Source organism: Coregonus clupeaformis, chromosome 10 (genome assembly GCF_020615455.1).
Source record: "Coregonus clupeaformis isolate EN_2021a chromosome 10, ASM2061545v1, whole genome shotgun sequence".
Taxonomy (NCBI): Eukaryota; Metazoa; Chordata; class Actinopteri; order Salmoniformes; family Salmonidae; genus Coregonus; species Coregonus clupeaformis.
Window position 1 is genome coordinate 34953290 of NC_059201.1, and position 20837 is coordinate 34974126.

At 43.1% G+C, this 20837-nt stretch overlaps 1 protein-coding gene across 6 annotated transcripts in view; it reads right to left on the bottom strand.

Moving 5' to 3' along the window:
- Positions 1–20837, bottom strand: part of LOC121574821 (band 4.1-like protein 1) — a 174480-nt gene that overhangs the window by 81684 nt on the left and 71959 nt on the right. For all 6 annotated transcript variants that reach the window (XM_045222971.1, XM_045222972.1, XM_045222974.1 and 3 more), the window contains exons 2-3: positions 2095–2231; positions 1739–1906 (exon numbers count right to left, since the gene is read on the bottom strand). In XM_045222971.1, the coding sequence (XP_045078906.1) occupies positions 1739–1906; positions 2095–2214 (288 nt within the window). In that variant the 5' untranslated portion in view covers positions 2215–2231. The remainder of the gene's footprint in view (positions 1–1738; positions 1907–2094; positions 2232–20837) is intronic.

Below are 20837 nucleotides of genomic sequence, written 5' to 3' on the forward strand. Positions count from 1 at the left end.
TCCGCGATCGGCGGTGATCCATCTTATTATCAAGAGACTGTATTTTGGCCAATAGAATTGAGGGAAGAGGTGGCCGGTTTTCCCTTTGCCTTAATCTCGCCAGGCCTCCCCCTCTCCTGCCTCTTTTTCACTGGCGTTTCCTCTTGGATAGCCCGAAAATTGGGTTGGAATTAGACAAAGAGCCTAGGGCAGACGAGTCAAAGTCGAAGTTGAAGCCGGAATTTAGGTTAGTAACTGCCGATCTGATGTTCAAAAGTTCTGGTCGATCATAAGAAATTATAGTGTCTACATACTACAGACACACATAAAACATTTTTTTTTGTCCATTCTGTGAGACATTCAAGTTGTGATTTTGCATGCAAATGGACATCCATAATGCTGGAATCGCCCATATCTCGCTATGTTTAGGAGGGGCCCTGGAAGAGGAGAGAGGGCAGTGGAGTGTGGCACAGCCTGCCTGGTTGGCACAGATTGGCCAGGGAGAGGAGACTGCTTACATCCACCATCCCAAACACACAGGGAGGGACAGACAGACAGACACACAGGCAGACACTTACTCCTCGTTATGTACCACAAAACAGCCCCTGAAACATGGTGATAGAGCCATACAGTATATGCATTACTAGCTGCCATTAGAAGACACAAGACAGCAACAGTATAGTGCTCTTGCCAATAAACACAGGTTTCTCAATCTCTAAGAGTTCACACATCACTCCTTGACCAATTTTCTAACTGAATAGATGGGCGCAATTGGCCCAGCGTCGTCCAGGGTAGGGGAGGGAATGGCCGGCAGGGATGTAGCTCAGTTGATAGAGCATGGAGTTTGCAACGCCAGGGTTGTGGGTTCGATTCCCACAGGGGGTATGAAAAAAAATAATGTATGCACTAACTGTAAGTCGCTCTGGATAAGAGCGTCTGCTAAATGACTAAAATGTAAATGTAAATTAATACAGTGAGCATTCCTTACCATCATCAAGCATTGCCTACCATCATGAAGCATTCCCCACCATCATGATGCATTTCCTACCATCCTGAAGCATTCCCTACCATCATGAAGTATTCTCTGCCATCATGAAGCATTCCCTACCATCATGAAGCATTCTCTGCCATCATGAAGCATTCCCTACCATCATGAAGCATTCTCTGCCATCATGAAGCATTCTCTGCCATCATGAAGCATTCCCTGCCATCATGAAGCATTCCCTACCATCATGAAGCATTCCCTACCATCATGAAGCATTCTCTGCCATCATGAAGCATTCCCTACCATCATGAAGCATTCCCTACCATCATGAAGACGTGTCCTGTTTGTTGATGGGGCTGTTATAACAGGCATTGTAAGCGGGTGAGCCTGCTTTTCCTCCACTATATTCTCTGTGTCACTCATCCTAATGATTAGAATTTGTGTCTGTGGCAGAGAATGTGTAACTTTGCATTGGCCTTGCCCCATGGAGAGCTCCACACACGACACCCTCTCTTTCATCTGCTTCATAACGGCCTTATCTGCACTCAGCAGCTTCATAACATACAGTAAACACAACAAAGCCACAATGTTCCAAAGTTTAAAAAAACTAGTTGAATCTGCTGGTAGAGCCACACGGACAAAAATAATACAATTAGAGCAACATTTCTCACTGTTATAAATATATTTTGACTGGTTCATTCAAACACGCTCTGGACGTAACCTCCAACATGGTTCTGTTCAGGGGATGAGATTTTTCCTTCCTTCCATGCTTACCTCAATCCCCGCCTCATAGCCAGAGGTGTCCAGTAGGGTGACCTTGAAGGGAACAGTCTTTGGCCGTTTGGAAGTCTTCTGGGGGGACTTGGGGGTCTTGCTTGGGGTGGTCTTTTCTGACACGTTGTCTGTTTCCCTGTGGTCGTCGATCAGTTTGGAGTCCTGGTCCTTTATATGAAATTCATAGTCACAGGTGAAATTGACAGTAAATTAATGTATTTTATAATTATGACCACTGAACATGTGTAAATATCTGTCAATGGTTGATGTAGGACGAGAATACATGTGATCTGACCAGGAAAAACACAAGGCCCTAATTGTGGTATAGATTGAACTTCCTGTGCTCTCCTACATACCTGTTTAGCCATCTTTGTGTCTAAAGCCGAGTCCTGCATGCCAGTTGCTGCCCCCTTCTGCCAGGAGGACTCTTCTGCTGCCTTCTTCACCTGTGACTCAGGGCCAAGCTCTGTTGGCATAGCAACCTCTCCTTAAACTGGGGAAAAAACACAAATAAATATTTTTAGTCTAATTCTTAGTCTTATCAATACGAAAGTAAAGCGGCCTGCATGATACAAAAAGAGAGTCTGCTAAAGAGTAGGTGGTGCCAAGATGGTGCCAACAACGAGGTACTCCTCAGGCAGCAGTGATGGCAAGGCATGACATAGCAAAATTACATTTCAAAATGTCATAGGTTAATGTGATTCAGCTCTTGTGGTAGCAGTTATTCCCTTGCTTCCAGAGCCATATACAGCAATCACAGAGTGTGTTACAGATCACCAGTGCTGCAGGTGGTAGCAGTGACAGAACCACACCCTCAACAAATAAGAAACTACTTCCTGGAGCACAGCATCACTGTAAGTTCTGCTTCCTGTGGTGACTTGCCGCTAAAAACCGCCTTGTCATCAAGGACATTCACTTTATTTCAGAAATCTCTCAATTCAGATAATCATATTTTATTTAAGCAAGCAGCATTTCAGCAGTTGAGACGATATAATCACAGAGATGGTCCTGTAATTAATTTAGCTGCAGGCAAGATCATGGACTGAATATTATTAGCTCTGATAGTCACTGGTAATTTCAACAGAATTATGATTCTGAGCATGTAATGGTAGTGGTAATTACCTAATCATAATGAGTAAATCATAAAATAATAATACTAATAATCATGTATTATATAAGTGCATTTCTCGCACCCAAGGAGCTACAAAGTAAGTCACATAGAATTACATATGGAATTGATAAGATATCTATAGTCATACAGTAGCATAGTTGTTATTTGGGATGCCAGAGGGATGGGCTATGTTGTGGCTGTTTAAATTAATCCAGGAAGGTGATGGGGTGGATGCCAACGTCCATTATACCAAATCATCTTCCCCCATAATTACACTCTGTCAGGGTATACACTTTTAGACAGGCATCTGACACAGGGACGCATTTTCCTCTGACACTCTATCAAGGAAAAGATGGCCCATCCAAGATGGCAGTATCCCCAATGGAGCCGACCCTGCTGGGGCCACCGTGAGCCAATCTGATGCCAGTTATATTCACAGTGTCACACACAACACCTCAGAGGAACTTGTATCTAATCCAATCTCCATCTGACCCCTGCGGTCCTGCTGCCCTCACGGCACAAATCCAATCACTATAATGCACCATGGGTAAGGTACTGTAGGTTGAGCGGGTGGGCTGCTGTCAGCATCCCCAGTGGACAGAGACAGAAACATAACCACTTCTCTCAGGGTCAGAGGGACAGACAGAGGCTGAAGGTTTAAGATTGTGACATACAGTCCATGCAGCAGGGTGCTTAAAGTAGCATGAAGAGATGATCGTGACAGGCCGTCCTCCTCTGTGCCATCACTTACAATCACATGGAATTGACAGGCATTAATTCCCCTCCTGTGGGACAAAATGGCAGTGTGTGTGACTGTGAGTGGTGTGTGCTTGCTCTGCTCCGGGGGCTAATTCTCCCTGGCTGTCTGATCCAGCTGAGTCTCTGGGCCATGCTGCTAAATCAATTTTCCCTCTGTGGCTGAATCACGGAAATTACTTCAAAGAAACCCTCCCTCACTCACTCACACGCACACACACATGCCGTAACTTCCTATGTGGATACTGTTCCAATGTAAACAGCCGTGTGTGTCTTTAACATAATCTATCTATCTCCACCTTACTGTCAATTCTCAGAATCTCAGTGCTACTGGGGAATCTCATCAATCAAACAACGTGGGTCTCCGTCTTTCCTCCATGTGGCACATCTCATACATTTCTTCAATTCAGAAACATGCCGACATCTCCTCTGAACATCCCTATGTGGTAAATGACATGAGGGATTCATCTACAGCTGTGGTTGGGATGAGGGAACCATGTGAACGTGTGTACATTGGCTTTGGAGTTCACATGTACCTGACAACAAAGACTCCAGTTTGAAATCCCCGCCCCAACCTAGCTCCCATCTTCACCTCAGCCAGAATATCTCCCTGGCTGCTCAAACAGCCACTGTTAGTTCTATCCCACATACAGCATTAACAAGCACCCAACCACTCCATGTTTATTCCCATCCACTAACATATGACAACCACTCCTAGCCTCTCTGCCAGATCAATACCTAGCTGTGTATTGGCCCTGCATGATTTAAGGTGCTATGCAATCCAACATGGCACTGCTTTACTCTGATTGGGTTAGAGTTACCGTATGTTGAATACACACACACACACACACACACACACACACACACACACACACACACACACACACACACACACACATACTTAACACATTGTCATCCACAACCGCCTCATTCCTCAGGTCTAATTGGGTCTCCTATCCGGAGATCTTTTATAGATTCAGATTAATTACTAAATGAATGCAGGCTGATGTCACAGAGGCGCTCTCGGAACACATTGGTGCACATTCATTTCCTGTCACACCCCATTAGCCATATAACAGCCCTGTCTGTCCCTGGCTTGGACACATGCAGCACCAAGACCTCTGCAGGGGAGAACGTCTGTTCATCTGCCCCCACAAGCAGCACACTGACATGTGTTCCTATACAATACTATATGTAGGCTATATTTGTCTCTCACCAGCAATTGAATGGTTTGATGTACAGTATCTTGTAATTATTCATTAAAAAGAGAAGCACATTCTTATATATTACCCCATAGAGTATTTAAGAGATCCAGCATGCTGTCATAATTGTGTATTGGGGCTCTTTCTTTCTCTCTGTCCCCTCTTTCCTCCCTCTCTCTATCTCTTTTTTTTTTCTCTTCATTCTCATCACAGAAGAAGCTTTAATCTAAGTGAGAGGAGAACGGAGAGAGCAGAGAGAGAGCAGAGAGAGAGAGAGAGAGAGAGAGAGAGATAGAGAGAGAGAGAGAGAGAGAGAGAGAGAGAGAGAGAGAGAGAGAGAGAGAGAGAGAGAGAGAGAGAGAGAGAGAGAGTGCGGAAGAGGACTGGCTCAGTTCAGAGACTCAGTTGCCATGGTAACACTTTTTTCTCCTCCGGAGCAGCATATGTGACGGCGCTGTCCGTTGAGGGCAGAAAAGAGATGGAGGAAGAAAGAATGATGGGAGGCCATCAGAAGAGGCAGAGAGGAGGGTGGAGGGATCAAGAGGAAGGATGAAAATAAGAAATTAGGAAAGAGGGAGAAGGCTGACTTAAACGATAGGCAGGGGAAAGAGGGATTAGCCTATGACAGAAAGGAATGCCAAACATTAGTGTTATTCTGCTCTGTGCTGCAGTCAGGACCACACAGCTCCCTAACCAGGGGGACCAACAATCTGCTTTGTCTAGACGCCAAGCTTACAACAGGATCTGAGCCTAGCCACATACAGAACATCCCTCCCTCTGAGGACCGACCGCTGGGAGTCATTCACTGGCACTGATAACCTGCTCCACTATTTCATCTCTGTCCTGACCAAGTGAGAACCTGCCAAGAAACAGTCATCTGCAGTGGGAGGGCTGTTACAATACAAGTGGCTGGCCAATTCTCCCCTCAAATCCCATTGAAAATCCATTCTTCTCAGTGGTAGTCAGGGAATAATCCCCTTTGTCCATTTCCATGCTGTAACTGCATGGTGTAGAGGATGAACTGGTTTAGAAATTAGGGAATAAATGGTCATTTCTCTCACGTGAACCCCTGCCACCTTAATTCTCTCGTTAGCACACGCAACAACTGGGATTGTTAAAGCTAGCTTGCCTGCTCTGCTATTTGAATGTCAGGTCATTGCAATCAAGTGATGTGATTCTTTCTTTAAACCCATATCGGCATGCTGAGAAGAGGTGAGGAAGAAAGACATGGGGAGCCAGAACACAGAGGCAGATCAATGGTGGAACAAGCTCCCTCACGACGCCAGGACAGCGGAGTCACTCACCACCTTCCGGAGACACTTGAAACCCCACCTCTTTAAGGAATACCTGGGATAGGATAAAGTAATCCTTCTACCCCCCCTTACCCCACCCCAAAGAGAAAACAAAATAATAAAAAATAATAAAAATTGTAAAGTGGTTGTCCCACTGGCTATAATAAGGTGAATGCACCAATTTGTAAGTCGCTCTGGATAAGAGCGTCTGCTAAATGACGAAAATGTAAATGTAAATAAAACATCACTGCATAGAAAGAGAGAGAGACTGGAGGTACATCTGAAAGGATGACACCCTATTCCCCATCTAATGTAGTACATTTGAGCTAAATGCCTGCTGTGTGTGTGATGTGATGGTCCAGGACAGAGCGAGACCTCCCATGCCAAGTCTCAGCTCCTCTCAGAGTCAAAGTACGTACTCTCACACACACAGCCCTTGCTCTGCCTGGCCTGCCAACCTGATAGTCTCGAAAAACCCGACCCTAGGCAACACAGTGACTACCCACTGAGCACAGACATCATTTCAACATCTAGTTTGGTTGAGTTGTCAACTAACGTAAATTCAACGTGAAATCAACAAAAAAAATTCACAATGTCATTGGATTTAGGTAAAAAGCTGGGTGAAGAAATATGAAATTCCCTTCTGTTGATGATTTTGCAAATCCAATACGTTTTCCACGTTGATTCAATGTCATCACATTTAAATTATGTGGAAACAACGTTGATTCAACCACTTTTTGCCCAGTGGGTAGGGTCTGGTTTCAAATATGGACTCTTTTGGCATAGAAGAACTACGTCGCTGACTACATCCACTTGAATAAAATTCAAAATAGTAGCTAGCAAGATGCAGATCACAGAGGTTATTTTTAATGAGTGCATTTTATTAAGAGTGCACTTCAAGTGGCTAGTTTGCATCAACTAACTCAACTAAAACTTTTTGAGTTGTGACGTTTTGGCATGTCTGCCTTGTGATTTGATGGGAGAGTCCCCTGATTTTTTCTGTCCTTATCGATGTAGGCAGTGACGCAGTTCCTCTATGCCAAAACAGTCCATAATTGAAACCAGACGCTAGTCACTGTGTTGCCTAGGGTCGGGTTTTCGAGACTACCAACCTGTCACCTCACCTGATGCCAGCTCATATCCATCTCCACACAAACACACATACACACACACAGCACCACGACTTCATTTAGAGGCATGACCACATTCATATTGATTTCTTGAAGAAGCTGTATAGCAAAGGGGGGCAACGTACGGCCCGCCAGGCACTTCAATCCGGCCCGTGAGACATTTTTAAATGTATTAAATATTATTATATTTGAGTTATTTTTTTGGGTCTAAAATTACTCATTCCATGATATACAAACAACCTACAATAGATGGCGCTGTAGCCTGGCAGCACGCTCTGTATTTGGGCCTACAGTCAGATTCAGAAAGCGCTCAGTCATCATAGCCACCATTGCTTGACGACTTTTGTCGTCAAGTGGTCTCTGAATGTCGTGTGTCAGAGGAATAAATGAGAACTTTGAAATAACAGAGGAACTTCTTGCGATGGAATCAATGATGGGAACAACCAGGGGCTCTGACTTATATGGGTGTCTGCCTGCTTGGAAAAAATTCATCTACCGTGGAGCAAACTGACAAACGTCACAACAGATGGATCACCAAATCTAACCGGTAAAAACATTGGCCTACTAAAAAGATTACAAGACAAAGTAAAAGAAGAAAGCCCTAACTCTGAGGAATTTATATTTCTTCACTTTGTTATTCATCAGGAAACTCTGTGTAAAAGTGTGTTAAAGCTGGAAAATGTTGTCAAAGTGGTTGTAAAACGTGTCAACTTTATACGGGCAAGGGGGCTTAACCATTGTCAGTTCATTCAGCTGCTCAATGTCACAGAGGCAGAGCACCAGGACTTGTTGTACCATTCAAATGTGCGCTGGCTAAGCCTGGGAAAAGTATTTTGCCGTGTGTGGAAAATGAGAGGGGAGATAGGTATGTTCCTTGATACGGTTGGTAAAGCTGACGACTTCTACGAGTTGAAAGACTGGCTAGGGGACTTTGCTTTCGGTGTGGACATATTGGGACATCTGAACGATCTAAATGTGAAACTGCAGGGAAATTGTGTTTTTGTGCATGAACTGTATTCCAACGTGAAAGCATTCGAGGCCAAACTTATGTTGTTCTCCAGACAAATGAGCAGCCAGTCTCTCGCTCATTTTCCGACACTGACCGCACTGAACACGCCCACACTGCAGTGCCGCACTGAGACATACAGTAGCACTTTGATCAACCTGCATGCTGAGTTTTCCCGCCGCTTCTCAGACTTCACCAAGATTGAGACTGAGCTGTAGCTTGTATTATGCCCCCTGTCTTTCGACAGTGAGAAAGCACCACCAAACACACAATTGGAGCTCATCGACTTCCAATGTGACAGTGCTTTGAAGGAGAAGTACAGAACAGCAACAATAGACCAGTTCTATGGCTCACTGAATTAAACAAAGTTTCCAAACATTAAAAGGCACGCCCAAAGGATGCTTGTTTTATTCGGGTCCACATATGTGTGTGAACAAACATTCTCAGTCATGAATTACAACAAATCCCGTCACAGGTCAAATTTAACAAATTACCACTTGTCAGCTGTTCTGAGAATCTCTACATCAAAGATGACACCAGACTTTGATGCCCTTGCCAAGAGAGGTGACCAGACCCATTGTTCACAATAAGACTAAAATAACCGTGACTGGGGTAGGCAAAGATTATACTTTTTCATGGTGATGGTTATGCAGTGAGAGTTATCCAGCAATGCACTTGGATACAGGTAATAACTAATCAGTCAGATTTGGGCTGTGATTGGATAACTGTAAATATGGCTCACAATGGAGATGAGAATTGTTCTTTAATATGCTTTCAAAAACAGACCATTCCAAATGAAACGGATGCTCTTAGCTCTTACCATATTTTTCACTAACATTTTAGAATAGTTTTATTTTTTTTACATATCTGCTGTTACATTTTGCATGTCTCCAGTCATATAATATATATATATGTTTAAGTTTGCATATTGTGACTGTAAGTTTGATTGTACTTTACAAGGGTAGAGATGCAGGATCTGTGTGTGTGTGTTTGACTGTGTCTGTGATGTTATAAATTATAACAATTTTACATCAATGATGACAGCAGACTTTGATGCCCTTGCCAAGAGAGGTGACCAGACCCATAGTTCACAATAAGACTTGAATAACCGTGACTGGGATAGGCAAGGATTATGCTTTTTCATGGTGATGGTTATGCAGTGAGAATTATCCAGCAATGCACTTGGATACAGGTAATAACTAATCAGTCACATTTGGGCTGAGGTGATTGGATAACTGTAAATATGGCTCACAATGGAGATGAGAATTGTTCCTTAATATGCTTTCAAAAACAGACCATTCCAAATGAAACAGATGCTCTTACCATATATTTCATTCAAATTTTTGAATAGTTTTTCTTTACACATCTGTTGTTACATTTTGCATGTATCCAGTCATATAATATATGTATATATATTTGTAAGTTTGCATATTGTGACTGTAAGTTTGATTGTACTTTACAAGGGTAGAGAGGCAGCATCTGTGTGTGTGTTTGACTGTGTCTGTGATGTTATAAATTATATCAATTTTGTGAAAAATTTGTGAGAAATGTGTTCACAAAAAACAAGGTTAGAGATGGTTCAAGGGTAGAATTGTTCTGCAAGCATATGTACACCTACAGTACACTAATAGTTGAATGTGAAAATGAATAAAGGCTTCACATGTTTTGTCACGCATATAGTATGTGGCCCTTCACTTGGTTTCAAAAACTCAATGTGGCCCTTGAGCCAAAAGTTTTGCCACCCCTGCTGTATAGCCTCAGGGCTCTGTCTCATCGCCACTCCTCTCTACTTTAACTCACAGTAACTTTATCAACTGTAACTCACAGTAACACTATCAACTGTAACTCACAGTAACTCTTATCAACTGTAACTCAAAGTAACTCTATCAACTGTAACTCACAGTAACTCTCTGTATCAATTGTAACTCACAGTAACTCTCTCTATCAAATGTAACTATCTCTATCAACTGTAACTCACAGTAACTCTATCAACTGTAACTCACAGTAACTCTCTTTATCAACTGTTACTCACAATAACTCTGTGTGTGTGTGTGTGTGTTTGTATATGTGGTGGGGGATGAATCCCATCCCATTAACATTACTCTGATCATCATACACACAGCATTCTGACGGACCCATTTCAACACTGATGGAATGCATTCAAACACTGCCTGAGGCATTTTTCTGAGATACAAGGTGCCGTCGTGTGTTCTGTACTGTTGTACTTCCCCTGTTCTCCAGCCCCGAGCACATTCCAACTCTAACTCCCTCTCGCTGTCATCAGTACATACTTCCTGCTACTTCTCTGAGCTCCTGCTGACAGAGGAAAGGAAAGGGGGAAACTAGTCAGTTGTACAACTGAATGCATTCAACTGAAATGTGTCTTCCGCATTTAACCCAACCCCTCTGAATCAGAGAGGTGTGGGGGGCTGCCTTAATCGTCATCCACGTCACCGGTTCCCGGGGAACAGTGGGTTAACTACCTTGCTCAGGGGCAGAATTACAGATTTTTTACCTTGTCAGCTCGGGGATTCGATCCACCAACCTTTCGGTTACTGTCCCAACGCTTCTACCTGCAGGCCTGGCCGCGGGCAATGTGGCCTCAGCTCCTCCTCACTAGACTGAATACTACATCTAAAGAGCTGCCTCATGACAACACATTCCTACCTGCCTGAAACACCTGTACACAAATGGGAACAGTAGAGAGATAGTAGGCCAGAGCCACTCCCACTCACGTAGCACTGTTGGCTTTAAACAGCCCCAATGATAACACACTCAGCTGGCTCTCTGTTTGACTGGTTCAGTGAGACGTGTTAATGACACCCTGTTGACTACACACACACACACACACACACACCCACACACTCACCAAATGAAAGTGGCTCATAGGGGGAATATTAATACAAACGGTGACAAAAGTACATATTTCATTATTCATATTTCATCATTCTGTCACAGCATCTAACAACCTCTGACCTTTATCATGCTGAGTCTGAGTCCATTGAAGCGGTGCCAAACCAAGACTGCCGGTCTCACTGTAATTTACCATTAATTAACATTAACATTAGAATCTCGAGGCCTCCATGCATACAAGCCGCATACAAGCCGATGATGCACATCTTTGGAACATCTACATTTTAAAAAGTCTAATAAATCAATTTAATATACACCATCACAATAAATCCATTATTTATTTTAGGTAGGTCTAAAGAAACATGATATGAAGAAAATGTTTTTCCAGAAAAACACAATATGAGTTGGCCTACTGTATGTTATCTGGCTATGCTCCATGCCATAGGCTGTAGGCTTGTTTATTTAGCAGACAAGCAATGTTCCCTCTAAACTGCGCGAGTGCGCGGGCGTGTAGTAGCCCCGAGACAAAATAAGTATCAGCCCACTGAGAGAAGCATGAGATTGAACTTCACTCAACTTTCTAGAGTTTTCCCCTTTAGTTAACACTATCAACGTTTCCCTTTACTGTGGCAATTGTGATCGAATCAACGGAATATTAACCACTTTCAATGCAACATAACGAAACAAAACAAACTATGCAAGAGATTTTGTTATCGGAGTAGGATTCAGCCCTTACTCTACACAGACCGGTGCAGAATAGCCAATCAGAGCTGCAATTGGCCTATATGCAAATACACCATTGCCATATATGGATCTGTGCCATATACTTTGAACTAGACTGTGTTTACTAGACGGGCTCCTGAGTGGCGCAGTGGTCTAAGGCACTGCATCGCAGTGCTAACTGTGCCACTAGAGATCCTGGTTCGAATCCAGGCTCTGTCGCAGCCGGCCGCGACCGGGAGACTCATGGGCGGTGCACAATTGGCCCAGCGTCGTCCAGGGTAGGGGAGGGAATGGCCGGCAGGGATGTAGCTCAGTTGATAGAGCATGGCGTTTGCAATGCCAGGGTTGTGGGTTCGATTCCCACGGGGGGCCAGTATAAAAAAAATATGTATTCACTAACTGTAAGTCGCTCTGGATAAGAGTGTCTGCTAAATGACGTAAATGTAAATGTTTACAGCTGTGGTTGTGAGTAGATGATCTTGTTTTGTTCATATCCTTTGCTAGTTAGTGAGTTATAAATAATTAGTAGTCAGCAATAGGGGAGTGATTGCTTCCTACAAGAGCACAAACCGTGTACATCTTTGAAAAGCAAGTCAGGTAAAGAGCTTTTTTTTGTCTTGAAGGGGCAGTGTTGTATTTTGAGACAGGCTTGATTAAGCTAAGTAGCCAATCGGCAGAGGGTAGCATAATTTGTCTGATTCTCTGTAATAATGGTATGGGAATAATAATGCATTTTATTTTGTAAAGTGGTTTCTTGATTCAGACAACACAACATTTTCAGTCACCTCCTTGTCTGAAGGGCAAGTGGATAAACAGGTTAATGTCAAGATCTGCATGTTTTTTTCAAAGGTCTCTTGGAATGTAGGCCTACATTGAACACCACACATTTGCTTCTACTGTAGGATGAACGATAGAACAGCTATTTCCATGTTCAAATGTTATGGGATGCATTTCTCCATTGTTTTTGATGGTAGGCAACTCTGGTAGGCCTACATTATGATCAAATAGCCACAGTAGCCTACTTGGCCACTGTTAAAACTGTAACTTAAAGTGGGTACAGCCTCAGTGTTCACAGTAAACGTGCGCTGGAAGTTCCATAGAATTTTCACAACCTTCAAGTTTGCGCTCAGCAGACCTGAGATTTGCTTAGTGCCGAAAAAAATTAGAGGGAACATTGCAGAAAAAATATGCTTATAAGTCCCGTGCCATTATTTTATATTATATGATTTTATAGTAAGAAGAATATAATTGAACTTTGCTGAATAAAATAGAAAGGATATTTTTCCCATTCCGGAGCGAGTGCACATATGAAGTGGCTATGTGGTCCTCTGTAGCTCAGCTGGTAGAGCACGGCGCTTGTAACGCCAAGGTAGTGGGTTCGATCCCCGGGACCACCCATACACAAAAAAATTATTTAAAAAAATGTTTTTTTCACCTCGTTCAATATATTTGGTCCAGCTCACCATATCCTCCCCCCAAAAAATTGTTGTCGTTATGAGCATAACACAACTGAGTTGCACTCATAACCAAAATGATTGTCATATTCTTGAGAGCACATTGTCTGTCATTTTCTCTCCCTGGCCTGAAGCCTCCATAATGGGTTGTGACTAGAGGGAGTACAGCTACGACCGGAAGTGACTTTTCGTAGCAGGTTAAGAGAGCATTTAAGCTAACCCTAACCCTTTTCCTAACATTAGCCTAAGTCTCCTAACCTGCCACGTTAATTCTCCTAACCTGCTGCGTAAAGTCTCCTAACCTGCTACGAAAAAGTAACTTCCGGTCGTAGCTGTTCTTCCTCTAGTCAGAGCCCTGACCTCAACCCCATCGAACACCTTTGGGATGAGTTGGAACGCCAGGACTAATCACCCAACATCAGTGCCCGACCTCACTAATGCTCTTGTGGCTGAATGGAAGCAAGTCCCCGCAGCAATGTCCGACATCTAGTGGAAAGCCTTCCCAGAAGAGTGGAGGCTGTTATAGCAGCAAAGGGGGGACCAACTCCATATTAATTACCCATTTTTTGGAATGAGATGTTCGACGAGCATACTTTTGATAATGTAGTGTAGATTAGGGGTAGGGCGATAGAGTAGCGTCCTGTCCAGGGGGGTGTACATCAAGCTGCCTAACACTACAGAAATAGGAGATAGGCTCCTAGCCAAAGCCCGTGCAATGCTACTTACTTTACTTACTAATGAGAGACTGTCAGTACAGGTGCACTTCCAAAAAAAACCTACAGTCCATTCTCTACACTAATACAGCTATAATCTGCATGAAGCAGCACCATTTCACCCCAGTTTAAAGGCACCACAATTACTGTTTTACTGAAAGACGTGCTAACCATTTTTTTTGTTAAAGTGCATTTAACCAACCATACTTCAAGACAAATAGGAATTACTTTTGGCAGTAAGGCTGCCTGTCTATCAAGATGTTGTATCATGTTAGACAACAATATCAGACTACCTACTGCAGCAATCACACAGTAGGAACAATTCCTTTCCTTTCCAGTTCATGAGCTAGACTTCCCAGGTGTTCATTCAAACAAACTCCTCCACCTCCATAAAGCTAAGATACCATAAAGCTAAGATACGTAAAAGCTAAGAGACAAAGATCCGTACAGCTAAGATACAAATGCCGGTTATGAAATCCAAGCCTCCTCTCATGACCCTGCTGTGAGCAATGAAACAATACCACCATTGTTTCCTTCCAACACTGTTAGTCTGGTTAGTTCAGAGCTCAGATTATCTCCACTTTATCACAGAGGATATCTCCACAGAAAGACAAGGGTCACAGAAATGCTGATTTAACTGTGATTTAAATGTCCTACTCCCAACAATAAATGTGTTTCTATGCAAATATACTGAATAATCCATGTCCTTGTGAAAGCTAATGTTGTGTGTCTAGGAGGAGCTTTCCATACTGGGTCTAATATGAGCTAACACGCTCCACTAGTTGGGTAAGGGCATAGCGCCTCTCTCTCAGATCCGAGTTGCTGCTGCTGCTGTTGATACATGGTCACCTCCAAGATGGCTTTTCCCATTTCCTTTCACCTCTAGAAGATGTAGTGGGAGACATACATCAAGATGAAAATGGTGGGTGTCAGAAGCCTCACAGCACATTTCATCTCCTCACTGGCCGGCTTGACTTATAGCGACGTGTTTTTACTGTATTTATCTCGATGATCAAGATGGATCAGGGGTCGATACACAGGAATTATTGTGGGATTGCTGATGCACCCTAGAGCATATCGGGTCAAGCATCAGAAACGGTTGACTGGGGAATTTAGTTAAGGGATCAATGTAGCATTGGCATCATTCATCACAGCAACACAGCCTTAGCATATAAAAGGAAATTAGAGAGGAGAGTGTTTTTCACTTGACTTTGTTTTGTAAGGGGATGCATAAACAAAATAAATAGTTTCTGATAAAGATAAGAAACTGTCTGATGATTTTCTATGACAGTAATATAATTTATTTAAATAAGTGCAGAGAGATGGGTGCAGCGGAACTCATTTAGCCTTGAACACCGGAATCTAAACGTTTTGTGCCAAAGTGAATGGGTACACATTTGCATAAGTGTCCCATCAGAATGACAATGCACTATGCTCAGATTGGGAAATCTGCAGTGCAGACACATGGGTCCGTTGGGATGGTTGGTGTAGGAGTGCCATCTAGGCAAAAACTGACTGGCATCCTACTGCTGCCCAGAGGCAGCTGACTCCTGCCAGTACACCACGGCCTGCTGTTACACACACACCACACTGTCTAGCAGAAACCTGGAGTGGGCATGCTGCATTTTCTGCTGTGTGTGGAGTAATAGAGAGCTCACAGAAGGAGAGGATAAATGGCTTGCTGGCTCAGTGGATGCTGCTGGCCTAGAGCTCTCACTAGCTAGCCACAACAACACTGGCGAACCACACACCCCTGCAGCCTCTGCAAGGGGGGGGGGGCACATGTTGTGGCCTAGATACTAATATGTAACACTGTAAAGACGTGTTTATTATAAAGGCTAAAATGTTGATACGAATACCTGTCATTGAAATTATAAAGTCATTTGTGGAATATTAGGTTTCTTCATTTTGTAAAAGCACTATTTTCCTATTAAGATGCATTACATAGAATATTGTACACTGTCTCTTTAAAAACGTCAGGTTTGTGATGAAGATGTGCAAGAGATCTATCATTAATTATTTGCTATGATCATTGATCTCCTGAAGAAACCCCTGAATGTTTGGATATACAGTGCATTCGGAAAGTATTCAGACCCCTTCACTTTTTCCACATTTTGTTACGTTACAGCCTTATTCTAAAATTGATTAAATAGTTTTTTCCCCTCATCAATCTACACACAATACCCCATAATGACAAAGCAAAAACTGGTTTTTAGATTAAAAAAAAAATGAAATATGACATTTACATAAGTATTCAGACCCTTTACTACTTTGTTGAAGCACCTTTGGCAGCGATTACAGCCTCGAGTCTTCTTGGGTATGACGCTACAAGCTTGGCACAGCTGTATTTTGGGAGTTTCTCCCATTCTTCTCTGCAGATCCTCTCAAACTCTGTCAGGTTGGATGGGGAGTGTCGCCGTACAGCTATTTTCAGGTCTCTCCAGAGATGTTAGATCGGGTTCAAGTCTGGGCTCTGGCTGGGCCACTCAAGGACATTCAGAGACTTGTCCCGAAGCCACTCCTGCGTTGTCTTGACTGTGTGCTTAGGGTCGTTGTCCTGTTAGAAGGGGAACCTTCGCCCCAGTCTGTGTTCCTGAGTGCTCTGGAGCAGGTTTTCATCAATGATCTCTCTGTACTTTGCTCCGTTCATCTTTCCCTCGATCCTGACTAGTCTCCCAGTCCCTACCACTGAAAAACATCCCCACTGCATGATGCTGCCACCACCATGCTTCACTGTAAGGATGGTGCCAGGTTTCCTCCAGACGTGACGCTTGGCATTCAGGCCAAAGTGTTCAATCTTGGTTTAATCAGACCAGAGAATCTTATTTCTCATGCTCTGAGAGTCCTTTAGGTGGCTTTTGGCAAACTCCAAGTGGGCTGTCATGTGCCTTTTACTAAGGAGTTGCTTCCGTCTGGCCACTCTACCATAAAAGCCTGATTGGTGGAGTGCTGCAGAGATGGTTGTCCTTCTGGAAGGTTCTCCCATCTCCACAAAGGAACTCTGGAGCTCTGTCAGAGTGACCATTGGGTTCTTGGTCACCTCCCTGACCAAGGCCCTTCTCCCTCAATTGCTCAGTTTTCACTTTGTCATTATGGGGTATTGTGTGTAGATTGATGAGGAATTTGTTTTGATTTAATACATTTTAGAATAAGGCTGTAACGTAACAAAATGTGGAAAAAATCAAGGGGTCTGAATACTTTCTGAACAAAATGTGCACCCAGGGGGGGCCCCAGGACCGAGTTTGGAAAACACTGCACTATAGGAAGATACAAATGTTGCGCTAGTAATATGGGTCAGGGCCCATTTCCAAAAATCATTTTAAGGCTAAGTTCATCGTTAGAGCCTTCGTAGGAGCATTGTTAAATCTCAGAGCTGTTTCCCAAAACCATCATTATTAACGTTGCACTGTCTCACAGGGTGTCCCTCAGGGCTCAGTGTTGGGTCCACTCCTCTTCATCATATACCTCCTGCCCCTGGGAAAGATCATGCGACATCACAAAGATCACTTCCACTGCCATGCAGATGACACCCATCTCTACCTCTCCACCAAACCCACCACTCCCTTCCCTCCCACCTCCCTCATCAGCTCCCTTCAAGACATCCGAAGCTGGATGAGCATGAACCTCCTCACACTCAACAGCAACCAGACAGAGGTCATGCTCATCGGCTCCAAATCCACTCTTTCCAAACAGCACAACCTCAGCATCACCATAGATAGTTTTCCAGTCCCTTTGTCAACACAAGTCAAAGGCCTCGGTGTCACCCTGGACAGTTCCCTCTCATTCGAACCACACATAAAAACCATCACCAGCACCGAAACCCTCATCCATGCCCTCGTAACATCCTATTTGGACTATTGCAATACTCTCCTCACTGGTATCCCCACCAAACTCACCAACAGACTTCAACGGGTCCAGAACTCTGCTGCCAGAATCCTCACCGGCACCAGATCAACTGAACACATTACACCAATCCTCATCAATCTACACTGGCTTCCTGTGCAATCCTGTATTAACTTAAGACACTCCTTCTCACCTACAAAGCCCTCCACAACCTGGCACCCACCTACCTCTCTGACCTTCTCCCAGTCTATGACCCCTCCCACTCCTTCCGTTCCTCCTCTGCTGATGTCCTTGTCTCCCCCAATTCCGCCTCTCCACCATGAGTGCCCGGGCCTTCAGAAGCTCCCCCCACACATACAACATGCAGACACAGTCATCTCATTCAAAAACCTTCTAAACCCCCCCGGTTTGCAGTACCAATTGATATAAACAAGCGATGTATAAAAAGAAGCTTCAAATGAAAACCGAGATGACTGCATTAAAATATTAACAGTAGGCTATAGACCTATTTCAATCATATTGAAATAAATTTCATGTTCAATCAATCAAGTTCTATTTTGCTACTTGTAGGCTACTGTCTATAATTTATCTCAATATATTTCATGATATGTAGCCTAACATGTGTGCAATGATGTACCAAATCAGTGATTTAATGCATTTTTATTGGGTAAGCATTAGAATCAGGTGCCTCAATATTTGAGGCCGTAGGCGGTAATATTTCTCTAGGCGCTAATCTGTCGTCAGTATTGTAAAATAATTATAATGTTATGGAAAGATTTGAATCGAGAAAGCTGATCCGAGAGCAGCGCTCCCTTTCTTTCGATCCTATCAGTATTGGCACATGCTCCAACGACGCACTTAGCGACCGCTCTCTCTGCGTGTTGTTTTGGGAAACGCATGTTACATCTTCGGCTGTTGTAGGAAAGATGCATCGTTAAAACACTCGTAAGTTTAAGTTCCACTGCTATCGGGAAACCAGGCCAAGATCTTTTGATCGTTTGCTAAGTGCGTCTTTGTGGCCTGTGTCAATACTGATAGGATCGAAAGAAAGGCAGCACTGCTCTCGGATCAGCGTTCTCCCTTTCCAATCTTACCTTAACATTAGAATTATTCCACAATACTGACGACGGATCAGCCTCTAGAGAGATATTATCACCTATGGCTACAAATATTAAGGTGGCTTATTCTAATGCTTACCCTATAATAATGCACTAAATCAAGATTTGGCACATCATTGCGCACATGTTACACATCATGTAATATATTGAGGCAAAAATTTGAGACAGTTGGCTAGCGTACAAATAGCTAAATAAAACTAAATAGAAATAACATGAAATTGATTTCAATATCATTCAAATATATAGGTCTATGTAGCCTATACTGTATTTATATTTTAATACAGTCATCTTCTGTGTATAAAGTCAATGATGTGGAAGGGCAAAAAAGCATCTAACGACGTACTTAGCTGTTATAGTGCTCTGAGGCAGTTGTTAAATAATGAGCGTTTTCAAGAGCAACTTTAGTAACAATGGTTTTGGGAAATAGCTCAGAGATTTAACTATGCTCCTACGAAGGTTCTAACAATGAACATAGCATTAAGATGCTTTTGGGAAACCGGGCCCTGGTTGGTCTAGAAGCAAGCCATTTTCGCTGGACTAATGGTGTTTTCGAAGTACTAATGGTGCAACCATGACGCTAACGAATCTGCACTCGCTTTTTTCGGAAACAACGGTACAGTGAAGCCTTATCATTATCTATAACAATTATTATCTGGGAGATGTTTATCCTAGGCAAAATAAACTGCTGATCGCACAGCTAAATATTTGGTCGCACTTTAGAGCCCTGGCCCCAAGGCAATATGTGTAGAATTGCGTAGGAAATTAGCTTTAATAATGCAAAATTCTCTGAGCCTCATTGGAAAATGTGTAGAATAGAATGAGATTAGCTATACAACTGAAATGTGTTCTCTCTGCCCCATGGCAATATGTGTAGAATTGCAAGAAATTAGCTTTAAAACAGCAACATTTTCTCTCAGCCTCATGGCAAAATGTGTAGAATAGCATGAGATTAGCTATAAAACTTGTAAGAAGCAGCTGGGAATGGCGGTATGCCACTGCGTCATCCAGAATCCAGACAAAGCAACAGCAGGACAGTGGTAGTTGCTAGGTATTACTGGATTGTTGGAGCTAGAAACACAAGCATTTCGCTGCACCTGCCATAACATCTGCAAATCTGTGTACGCAACAAATAAACATTGATTTGATTTGTGTGTGAGTGTGTTTGTGTGTGTGTGTGTGTGTGTGTGTGTGCGTGTGCGTGAGTGTGCCCCTATTTCTCTCCATACAGCCCCAGCTAAGCATTTCCCAAAACACCCAGGGAGAGCAGTCAACACAATCCAAATATATTTTGGCACAGTTCCTCATGACATTCCCTGATCCCAGTTACCAACATTATAGAATGTATACACTGAGTATTCACGGGTTGCATGTTTTGTCACAATATTGTTTTGAACGTTAGTTTTGTACTGATGCTCAACTGAGCATTCTACTCAATGCATCGTCAATGAGCGCTGATGAAGATTTCATCAAAAGTGCATTTCAGTGGCTTGGAAATACAATGCCATTCAAAAGTAGGCAAATAATTTGTAGGAAAACCTTTTGATTCATTTTGATGTCGCCAAACTGACTTTAATTGCAATATAACGTTAGCTAGTTAGCTAAGATTGAGGGGAGGTCACCTGATTTTAGCTAGCTAACGTTAGCATTGCTAGATATTTTTGACTAACTTTGCTAGCTAATGACAACACTGCCATCTGTTTAAAGTAAATTTGACTACATGATAATGCTGGCAAAGTTGCTTCCTACTAAACATTTGACTACTTTAGCAATGTCACTTCGTATTTCCAGGCACTATAGTGTAATTTACACTAAACAGTCATTAGCCTCCATCCAGAATGGCTGGGCTTATCACGATTTTAGGGCACCACTATTGTGCCGCCGGTAGAACGTTCATAACA